Source organism: Quercus robur, chromosome 1 (assembly GCF_932294415.1).
Source record: "Quercus robur chromosome 1, dhQueRobu3.1, whole genome shotgun sequence".
In the NCBI taxonomy this organism is placed as follows: domain Eukaryota; kingdom Viridiplantae; phylum Streptophyta; class Magnoliopsida; order Fagales; family Fagaceae; genus Quercus; species Quercus robur.
The window spans coordinates 1,498,493-1,511,084 of record NC_065534.1 but is presented as its reverse complement, the minus strand read 5'-3'; the positions used below and the strand labels follow the sequence as shown (position 1 = coordinate 1,511,084).

Genomic DNA, 12,592 nt, shown 5'->3' with positions numbered 1-12,592 from the left:
TAGATTGAGATGTCAGACTCAGTTACCAGACATTTATGACAATAATGGTAGTGGATTGCTTTTTAGATTAGGCCATTATTATTTATAAATCAATGAAATTAGACACTGAAATATATCTAGATGTGTATCACACTACTGATTATTTGGTTCTGATTAGTGAAATTTTTTTCAAAAGAGGGGTAACATAAGAACATATAATACTTCTTAATAAAAACTATTATTTGCTTTTTTCTTATTTAAGGTATGGCAGACCATTTTCTCATTTGCTTTTTCTTATTTTATTATTTAGTTTATTTTTGTTATTATTTATGAGTTTTATTATACTTTTTGGTAATATTTATGAGTTTTACTCTATTATTTTAACTAATTTTTACTTATATTTACCGTACTTTCAGTAAAAAGTTTTTAATTTTAACAAAATAAGCAGATTCTAAACAGAGTTAGAGACCATTTTATCTTCTTCTTCTTTTTTTTTTTTTTTTCCTAAAGTAATTTTATCCCTTCCAATACATTGTTCTTCACTTCTTTTATAGGTGATTTGCATCTAATAAAATTGGAAGAATATTAGTTCCCTAATAAAGTTTTTGAGTATCAAATCTAAACTCATGGACATGGTTGGCCACTTTATATATGAAAATCAATCAATCATATGTTCCCGGTTTCAACCAAAAATATACCAATGGTGAAAAAAACCCCTAATTATACTCCATAATTTTTTTCATAACTATTGATGTAATTTATTAGGAATGTTATACCATAAAAGTAATATCAATAATGGTTAATATGAAAATAATTTTATTCTACTTATACTTTACATCTCAACAAACTGTTAAAAAACAAAAAGTAGTTGTAAAAATAAAATGGTATTATTCTTAAAATAGTTTACTAAGAGCACCCACAGCAGATGTGGGATATGTGCCAAATGCTAAATATTTGGCACATATCCCACATCAAACCAAGTTTGACCCCATTTATCAGATGTTGTAAATGCTATATTTTTTGCAACTTACTACAGTACAATCACAAATATGCAACTGTACGGTAAGATGTGATGTTGTAAATGCTATATTTTTTGCAACTTACTACAGTATAATCACAAATATGCAACTGTACGGTAAGATGTGGTATATTGGGTTTATTAATTTTTTATTTCTCTTTCACTCTCAACAATTGTACGGTACATTGAGATTTGAAAGAAAGAATAAAATGTTACTGTTGAACAAATAATAAAGAAAGAATAAAATAAGAATTAAAAAGAATAAAAAAATAATATTTAAATGAAGTGATAAAAATATAGAATATCTGATAAATGAGATATTGTAAAATGATATGGTAAAATAATAAAGTAGACTTTTATTGTGACAAAATGACATAATTTTTATAACGTCTGCTACAGATGCTCTAATAAAAGCATTTAGAGCATTCGTTTTCACTTTATTTTATTCTCCATACCTATGGTCCATACTGATATCATACAGACGTATAAATAAAATTGCATATATTACATATTAAATCAAAACCACAAAGTGTATTTGCTTTTAATAATTGCATTGCCAGTGCTGTCTGTAAAATGCAACATTTGAGTAAAGAAGGTGGCATGGCAAGTGCCAACACATTCATTACTGTTGACTTTTGTTGGTGCTCTCTCCTCGTGCCTTGTTTTACTTCTAGCTCTAGCAAAATGTATTATAAACCTCGCTTTTGTTTCTTTGGAAAACCAGAACAAAAGAAAACAAAACCTTCGTTTGTTTCCAGGACCCAGATTTGTGAGGTTGCTTAATTGATAGGGACCTCTACTTCTTAGTTCCACGTAATCTACAATTAAAAAAATCACAATCTCTTTTGGTGGGTTTTATTGGTAACTAAGTTCTATGCAAAGATGGAGCCAGAACTTGAAGTTAGGGGGTAGTTTTATTGTTAGTTGCGTGCGGTAACTCTAGGTTCCGGCTCAGTTGCATAACAACTAATGAGTTTTTATTTGTGTTTTTTATATGTGCATCCAGGTATGGACAAAATTATTTTGTTTAAAATTTTTTAAAGGGTCAAGTTGTTTGTTTTAGGTAAAATTGGTTTATTGAGTTTAATTGTTTTTAACTTTACTATTGGTAATTTTTGTTGTTGAACAATTTTTTTGGGCTTGTTTATTTTGCTTTAGATTTTGATCTGGCCTTTAAAAGGAGAAAAATGCTAAAATTACAAACTTTTTTTTACAAATTATTAATATGGTAAGTGATTATTAGTAAGTAAAAATGCGATGTAAATGATAAACCTAGATGCAAACTAATAAAAGTTTACTACCATAAAAGTTTGTAAAAATGTTATAGAAAATTTTGTGGCTAGAGTAGTACTCTTAAAAGAATCAATGATAATATTAAAGAGGGCAAAGTGTGATTTTATAGAATAAAATTGCTAAAATTAGTGACTATATATATATATTAATTAAAAAAAAAAAACAATGAATGAGTATCCCTCGTTAAGATCAAGCTGTTGCCTTTGTTCTTTCTTTTTGTCCTTTAAAATATAATTCGGATTCAGATCATACAAAATGGTGTTATCTTAAAAAGCTCAAAATGATTAAATCTCCATTTTCCCTTTAGATTATGGATGTTTTATACGATTGTATTGTTCAATAACATTATTGGGTTTTAAACTGTTTTTCTATTTAGGTTCACATGTATAAACTGTTAAAATGTTTTAAATATTTATTATAAGCATAAAACAGGGATCAAACTTTTTGGGAAGGGGTACACCGCGATTACAATTTAATTAAGGTACTTGATTTTGTTACAATTATCGGTAAAAGAGATTTCTTTAAAACTTCAATCTTTAGTGGCAAATTTTATAATCAACCAAGGTAATGACTTTGTCTACACTCTTACATAGCCTTGTGTTTATTATTTCTTTCTTATTTCAAGATAGATTATTTGAATAGTAGACACCCTTTACAAAATAGTATATATTAAACTTATTTGATTTAAGTATATTTAGAATATAATTTTTAAATTTAGACAGATATAAAATATATGATTTTATAGTTTGTAAAATTTTGCTATTAGTTTGTAAAACTATAGGATGATGGATTCAATCTTATGATAGGAATATCCTTCCACCAATTTTAATTTTGGTAGGATCATAATTTTAACAAGCTTCTTGTACTCTAGTATTTTATTACATATTTTTGTCGTTTACCTATTTGACTACACTAATTTACATCTAATCTAAATATATCTAAAAGTTGAAGCGTAATATTTATTATTGCTAAACTTTTGTTAAGACACATCAGCAACCACATTATCCACTTACCTCTCTCTCTCTCTCTCTCTCTCTCTCTCTCTCTCTCTCTCTCTCTCTCTCTCTCTTTTAACTCTTTTTCTTTTTATTAATTTTCTTAACTTATTGTTACACATTCTCAAACATTTTCCCCTCCTTTTTACCCTTCATCTTCCCACTACTAATTACGTTAATATCTCTCTTCCTCTATCCCTTTATCTTCATTTATTTTTGACTCTTCTTATCCTCATCTTCTTATTATAAATTTCAAATTCTCTCTCACATTCAGTGCATAGTTTTCTCACACACAAAATGTTATTTCTCTCTCTTGCTTTCAATTTTTTGAGTAACATTAAGTGCAATTTTGTTATGATTTTTTATTATCATAGTAATCTTCTTTAAGAGAATGAGGAATTTGAATGATTTATTCAAAACTTAAAAAGTTTAATTGCACAAGAAAAAAAATTAGAAAAACATAGTGCAATATAACATAATTTTGAATAATATGGACCACCTTATAAAGGAATAATATCAATCAAACGCAACCCAAAATAATAAAATGATATATTGGTAGAGTTAGAAAGATGAAATAATTTTAGAAATTTTTTAATTTTTAGGAAGAACAAAATAATCTTCAAAAAAATTTAGAAAATAAATTATATTTAATACCATAATTATAAAATAATGATCTATTCCCACGCATTACGTGGGTCTGCGACTAGACCTTCATAATGAATGGTCAAGAGCTTTGTATCTTAACTAGTTGGCAATTTTTGGTATTTTCAAAATATTTAGGATTAAAATTCCCCCTCCCCCAACTATTGATGTATCCAATAAAAACCTTTAGAATGAGCTTTATAAATCCATAACTAGAAGTTTCCAACTAATTGCTACAATAAATATATAAAAGATTTGGTGGTCTTGATTTCCTATTATGTGACTCCTATGGATTTGTTGTGCTAGAGAAATCATGGTCCACTCCCAATCTTTGTGATCATGGTTTCAGTGTATTGAAAGGGATTTTTTTTTTTTTTTTCCGTATTTATCATTAATATTTGTTTGTAACTCATTTGCATCAAGCCACATATCATAGAATTCATGTTTGTGATTTCAGCTAATCTGATGTTGATACAGGAGTAAGGAATAAGTATACCACTAATGCTTGGGAAGTCTAAGTATACCATTGTTAATTTTCAATTACAATTGTTGTTTATGTTATCATTGTTATGTATTGAACTGAAATAATGAACCTATATACTTGGTCTAAATTGAACATGACCATGCCAAATTTTGAGATGCATATTGTTTTGAGTTATCAAATATGCCTAGACCATATGAGTTTCTAAGTTTTCATTTTTTTTTTCTTTGGTTGAGTTTATGAGTTCCTTTCCAAAGTATAATTACATAATTGTGAATTGAAAAGTTTCATAATTATTTTCCTTCTTTTTTATATATATTTTTAATTTTTTACATCCTATAATGTGGTTGATGTGGTATGGCTAGCCTCATATTACACTATAAAAAAAAATGCAAGTATATTTTCAGTTATTGAATAATTAACGTTTCGTTGTAGGTTATTGAATTGTTTCAGTCTCATATTATCAACGTAAGTTATTTTCAAAACTTACCTTAAGTTGATGAATTTTTATATTTTTTAGAATTTTACTTTAGATTGATGTGATTTAGTTTTTTTATTTTTATGATTGTATTTTTTTTCTTTGATTTAATAGATATCATCTTATTACATTATAAAGATAGTATATAAGAATATATCATCATTATTATATTATATATCATGACTTGAATAATTTGATGTTTATTACTATATCTTATATTTTTACTCTTTTTATTCTTATCTTATTTTTTTTATAATTCTCTCTCTCTCTCTCTCTCTCTCTCTCTCTCTATTTTTATTCTTTCTTGCAACTCTACTTTAGGTTGACGAATCATTGTATTTTTTAAAACTTTATTTTGGGTTAATATGTTTTAGTGCTATATTTTTGAGTTTTCCATCACAAGTAATCTCTCTCCCTATTATAGTTTTGGTTTGACTTTTGTTTGAGTTAGTTAGTTATTTTGTAAGTAAGAATTTGAAATTACATATAAAAAAAAAAAAAAAAAAGTCTTGGCTATGCATTTGAATGTGTCTATCAGTTATTTGAGTAACATTAAGTGCAATTTTGTTATGATTTTTTATTATCATAGTAATCTTCTTTAAGAGAATGAGGAATTTGAATGATTTATTCAAAACTTAAAAAGTTTAATTGCACAAGAAAAAAATTAGAAAAACATAGTGCAATATAACATAATTTTGAATAATATGGACCACCTTATAAAGGAATAATATCAATCAAATGCAACCCAAAATAATAAAATGATATATTGGTAGAGTTAGAAAGATAAAATAATTTTAGAAATTGTTTAATTTTTAGGGAGAACAAAATTATCTTCAAAAAAATTTAGAAAATAAATTATATTTAATACCATAATTATAAAATAATGATCTATTCCCACGCATTGCGTAGGTCTGCGACTAGATGAACTCTAAAACCTTCATAATGAATGATCATGAGCTTTGTACCTTAACTAGTTGACAATTTTTGGTATTTTCAAAATATCTAGGATTAAAATTCCCCCTCCCCCAACTATTGATGTATCCAATAAAAACCTTTAGAATGAACTTTATAAATCCATAACTAGAAGTTTCCAACTAATTGCTATAATAAATATATAAAAGATTTGGTGGTCTTGATTTCCTATTATGTGACTCCTATGGATTTGTTGTGCTAGAGAAATTAAATCATGGTCCACTCCCAATCTTTGTGATCATGGTTTTAGTGTATTGAAAGGGATTTTTTTTCTTTCCATATTTATCATTAATATTTGTTTGTAACTCATTTGCATCAAGCCACATATCATAGAATTCATGTTTGTGATTTCAGCTAATCTGATGTTGATATAGGAGTAAGGAATAAGTATACCACTAATGCTTGGGAAGCCTAAGTATACCATTGTTAATTTTCAATTACAATTGTTGTTTATGTTATCATTGTTATGTATTGAACTGAAATAATGAACCTATATACTTGGTCTAAATTGAACATGACCATGCCAAATTTTGAGATGCATTTTGTTTTGAGTTATCAAATATGCCTAGACCATATGAGTTTCTAAGTTTTCTTTTTTTTTTCTTTGGTTGAGATTATGAGTTCCTTTCCAAAGTATAATTACATAATTGCGAATTGAAAAGTTTCATAATTATTTTCCTTCTTTTTTATATATATTTTTAATTTTTTACATCCTATAATGTGGTTGATGTGGTATGGCTAGCCTCATATTACACTATAAAAAAAAATGCAGGTATATTTTCAGTTATTGAATAATTAACGTTTCGTTGTAGGTTATTGAATTGTTTCAGTCTCATATTATCAACATAAGTTATTTTCAAAACTCACCTTAAGTTGATGAATTTTTATATTTTTTAGAATTTTACTTTAGATTGATGTGATTTAGTTTTTTATTTTTATGATTGTATTTTTTTTCTTTGATTTAATAGATGTCATCTTATTACATTATAAAGATAGTACATAAGAATATATCATCATTATTATATTATATATCATGACTTGAATAATTTGATGTTTATTACTATATCTTATATTTTTACTCTTTTTATTCTTATCTTATTTTTTATAACTCTCTCTCTCTCTCTCTATTTTTATTCTTTCTTGCAACTCTACTTTAGGTTGACGAATCATTGTATTTTTTAAAACTTTATTTTGGGTTAATATGTTTTAGTGCTATATTTTTGAGTTTTCCATCACAAGTAATCTCTCTCCCTATTATAGTTTTGGTTTGACTTTTGTTTGAGTTAGTTAGTTATTTTGTAAGTAAGAATTTGAAATTATATATATATATATAAAAAAATAAAAAAAAAGTCTTGGCTATGCATTTGAATGTGTCTATCAGTTATTTGAGTAACATTAATTTGGTTATGATTTTTTATTATCATAGTAATCTTCTTTAAGAGAATGAGGAATTTGAATGATTTATTCAAAACTTAAAAAGATTAATTGCACAAGAAAAAAATTAGAAAAACATAGTGCAATATAACATAATTTTGAATAATATGGACCACCCTATAAAGGAATAATATCAATCAAACGCAACCCAAAATAATAAAATGATATATTGGTAGAGTTAGAAAGATAAAATAATTTTAGAAATTGTTTAATTTTTAGGGAGAACAAAATTATCTTCAAAAAAATTTAGAAAATAAATTATATTTAATACCATAATTATAAAATAATGATCTATTCCCACGCATTGCGTAGGTCTGCGACTAGATGAACTCTAAAACCTTCATAATGAATGATCATGAGCTTTGTACCTTAACTAGTTGACAATTTTTGGTATTTTCAAAATGTCTAGGATTAAAATTCCCCCTCCCCCAACTATTGATGTATCCAATAAAAACCTTTAGAATGAACTTTATAAATCCATAACTAGAAGTTTCCTACTAATCGCTACAATAAATATATAAAAGATTTGGTAATTAGTAACCATCTAGCTTCAACATCAACTTATGTCAAACCAAGTTTAATTATTTAACTTCTTCACAAAAATAAATTTCAAATGTTTACGTACGATAATTTGGTGGTTATTTGGGGCTATCACATATGAATTAAGTAAACAATGCCTAATGAATTGTGACAAAAAATATTTAAAAAAAAAAAAAAAAAGCCACTACCTTCTATTTGTAGGAGGTTGCATAAGCCAAGTGTTCACCAAAACCAAACAAAATTCCAACCCTTCACAAAACGACATATATAAAGAATCTCCATTAAACAGGCCAATGAAGAAATCAAACCTATGTTGATTCCAAGCTTTGTAAACAGCTCCCTAAACAATAATAACCATAGTTGTCAGTATCGTACGATACGCGATTCATATCGTACGATATGTATTGTATTGTATACAAAAAGTTTCGTATCATAAGTGCTCATGAATCGTCCAATACATAGATACGTATCGTATGAATCGTATCGTATCGGTGAATCATACGTATCGTACGATACATAGACATGTGGGCTTAAAATAGGTTTTTTGGTTAAAATTTGTGATTTTATTTGATTTAAACAAGTTTATAGACTTTGTTAACACAAAATTATTAGGAAACTTAATTGCGTCTAATGAAATAGCAAGTCCATGAGTTTTTTTTCCTCCCTTCTCTTTCTCCTACAAAATTTAGACTATACTCATAACACTCACTTTTATATGTGCAAATTTATTTTCTATGCTATTAATAATGTATTAAATGAAAATATAATTATTTTTTATTTTGTTATTATTATTTTGAGTCTAAAAAGCTAGAATGCCAAGAAAAAATATAAAGAAAAAATTATTAGAATAAAAAAACAAAAAAAAAAAGAGTAAATGTTGATAATAATAAAGAAAATGTCTATGAAAAAATTATTTTACAAGATGCTGAGGATGATAACATTGACTTTAAATGGAGTTGATTAGCCAAGATGATGAAAAAATATTATTATTTTGGTTCACATATCATGTATTACTTTTGAGTTTAATCAATTTGAATGTGCATGTTATAAACATAAGTTAATTTGATTTATTTAGTTAGCTTTGTTAAATTTTATTACATAAATAATGATTAAATTGATCATTAGTTGAATATTTTTTGAATTTATAATGAATATACCTTTTATATATGTATATCTATAATTATTTATAATTTTATTAGGTGTTTGTGTATTTTACGATACATGATTTGAATCATTTGATACGATACACGATACAAAAAAATAAAAAATTGATTTACGATACGATTCACGATTTAACAACCATGATAATAACCATTACTTCGCCACTATATATAAGCAAACTAGGAGTGTGAAATATAATCCCACTTGAAGTGAAAAACTCCTAAAAAAGTGACAAACATTTAGAGAGGAATGGAATTCTCTAGCAAGGCCTTCAAGGAAGGAAAATGTCAAGGCCAAAAAGTAGTGCATGGTGAAATCATGCCACTAGTTTTACAACCTCCAGAGCCCAACAAGGGTGACTTGGAATCCCTTCTCTTGGCTCTCAAGGAAAACAAGGACTGGTTCGAGCAAATGATCATCAACAACAGTGCTGTCCTCCTTAGAGGTTACAACGTTGAGAAAGCTGAGGATTTCAATGAAATCTTAGAAATCTTTGGCTGGGAAGAAATTCATTATGTGGGGCCAGCACCTCGAACACATGTTTACAAACGAGTTTTGACAGCCAACGAGGGACCACTCTCTGAGTTCATTTACTTTCACCATGAAATGGTTTTGGTAAGTCTCACACACACACACACATATATATGACAGTCTAAGAAAGGGAGTTTTGGTTAAAAGTGATTCATTTCTGCCTCTTAATAGCTATAGAATATACCTTCTCTACCTAGCCAAATCCCAACTTTTTTCTTTGATTGAATATGATAGTTTGAACCTATGACATCCCTCCATGATGAATGCTTTATATTATTAAGCTAACATACCAATAATTTTCCTTTTTGAGTAGATAGGATTCAATCCAAAGTCTTTTATTCAATGACCAAAAAACTTTGTTAGTTAAACTAACTAGAAGTTTGGAAACCCACAATTAAATTTCAAGTTAAAATTTACTTTGTTAAGCAAAACTACAAGGTCTAAAGTGTCATTTCTAGCCGTTACACATGAGTCCCAGCTAATAATGAGACATCAAAGCACTTTAAGGACACAGTTGATGTGGTTAATTAGTTTGCCATGAAGGAGAAAGTCATCATCATATTGAGTTCATAAGAAATTATAGTTATATTTTTGGTCAATATAAGCTGGGTCCAAGAGTATACCTCAGCAGTCAGCACCAACCACTTCTTTTATTTATTTATTTTGATGCATCAATCACTACTTTTAACTCCTAGGAAACTAGCATTTCATATTAAATCATAGCCGATGTGCAATATATAAATTTAACGAGTCAAGCAGTGATGATGTATTTTGATGATGAAGCAGACTATGCACTGAATTGATTAGAGAGTAAATATGGAGGAAACTTAATATTTTATTTCATCTTAATTATGTCTCTTACACATCTAATTGGAGATTGCAAATGTATAATTTTGATGATAATTTGAAAGAGTTGGACAAATAATAGCATGTGCCATTTGCTAAAATTTATTAATTATGTCTAACCAACCAGATTAAGGAATGTCCAAAAAAAGTTGTATTTTTCTGTGAGATACCACCCCCTGAAGGTGGAGAGACACCCTTTGTTCCCAGCTTCCGAGTAACAGAAAGGATGCTAGAGGAGTTCCCAGAAGCTGTGGAGAAAATAGAGGAGAAGGGGCTAAAGTACACATTCACAACTCTAAGCAAGAATGATACAGCATCCTCCATGAGAGGTAGAGGCTGGGAAGATACTTTTGGAACATCGGATTGTGCAGAAGCTGAGAGAAGGTACAGACAATGATCTACATGCAAAAAGAAGCTATCACTTTCTGGTTTTGTAATGATGTTGTCCATTAGTGTGCTCATATATTTATATATATTGGTTTATGAGTAATACAAGGGAGACAACATTTTTCAAAACTACTAACATGACATGTTGTGACTGGAGTAACATTACTTCCACTCAGTTCTACCACTGACACCACTTTTATTATACACCAATTACAATAGGTCATGTTAGCATTTATGAAAAAATTGTCCTTAAACCTATTGATTAGTTACATGCGGCTCATCTCTAGTTTTCAACATAGGTGGAATGCATGCTCTTGCAGAATATGACAGCTCTTGCCTCTTGGCATAAATCAATATTCAGAACCAATGTTCATTAGCTTTTTCCTTGAGTCTAGCTTCAGTTAAAATAGCCAATGCGTGACTCTAAGAACAAGTTATAAGGACTAAATACACATATAAGTAATCTAGCAGGAAAGTTTTGACTGCATGGTTTTGGGGATCAAGATCTTTTCTATTTGGCTCAAATTGAATAGGGTTCATTTCATGTTTCAAAATTCATTTTCAAGAACGTAAGACTATGCACGGTGCCACATCATTTAGAATTCTATTACACCAAATAAGGAATGATCACTGATTTTGAATTAGATGACTTTTGTTAACTATCAAATTCTTAATATGAAATGCACTCTCCATTTCAAATTAAGCAAATGCAGAGGATCCTTCTCCTGAATTCGGCACCATCTTATCATGGTAAAGCACTTGAAATTCAAGTCTCACATGTGAAAATTTTATTATTAGGGCCAATGCTGCTGGCATGGACTTGGAGTGGCTACCAAATGGTGCAGTTCAGGCAACATTGAGCCCACGACCTCTAACAAAGGTGTTTGATGGAAGAAAAGGAAGGAGGATGTGGTTTAACCTCGCAGTTGGCACGCATGGAAAGGAACACAGCTCAGCCATGATGGCAGACGGAACAGAATTACCGGAACATGTAGTCAAGAGATGTGAAGAAATCATCGAAGAAGAGAGCATCCAATTCAAGTGGGAAAAGGGAGATGTTCTCTTCTTTGATAACATGGCTTTGCTTCATGGAAGAAGGCCTTCTCTTCCTCCTAGAAGAATCCTGGTTGCCATAACCAAGTAGTTTGTTTCGCTTGTGGCTCTATCAATAATTGTGTGCGTTGTGAGGCCTTTTCACACTGCAAATATATATGTTGTGTGATAAATGCTCTCACATTTGTCCACATCTGCCTGTTTAGAATAACTTGGGTTACACAATTTGTTGTTTCAAATAAGAAATTCCGAGTTCTGCCACTAGTTCGTGCTGCAGGATTTTAAGGGATTAAACATCTAGTTATCACCTCATTGTTCTTTTGGTATTTTTTGTTGTTTGTTCAAAAACAAGTGCCCAGCCCAAGAAAATAATACTTCGGAATTCTTTGGTCTTATCTTATCTTCTTTGGTCTTGTCTTATCTTCCACCACAAGAAAGCATAAATTTTCAATCTTATTTAAACCGGTAGTTGATCCTATTTTGCTTATTCTAAGAATCACTAAAAGCTCATCATCTTTCTGAACTCCTTGAAAGACCTCAAATCTCAGCGCCCCCCACCCAAGAAGTAACCCTGAAAATGCAATTTGTTGACATTGTACCATCCTCTACCGAGGCCTTCAATGATGAATAAAATGTGTGATCAATTATGAGCCATCAGAAATTGGAATGAAGTGGTGGATACTAATAAACCATACTCATAAAGCCTCTTAGCATTGTACAAGGGACCTATCACTGATTAAAAGGAGAGGGGGGGGGGGGGGGGGGGGGGAGCACTATTCTGA

At 29.2% G+C, this 12,592-nt stretch overlaps 1 protein-coding gene across 1 annotated transcript; it reads left to right on the top strand.

Annotated features, from left to right (window-relative positions):
• The first annotated feature begins 9,186 nt into the window (after window positions 1–9,186).
• Window positions 9,187–12,205, top strand: LOC126714992 (clavaminate synthase-like protein At3g21360). The gene is made up of 3 exons (XM_050415420.1): window positions 9,187–9,608; window positions 10,498–10,754; window positions 11,556–12,205. The coding sequence occupies exons 1-3, from the start codon at window positions 9,243–9,245 to the stop codon at window positions 11,899–11,901; spliced, it is 969 nt and encodes a 322-aa protein (XP_050271377.1). The 5' UTR covers window positions 9,187–9,242; the 3' UTR covers window positions 11,902–12,205.
• The last annotated feature ends 387 nt before the right edge of the window (window positions 12,206–12,592 follow it).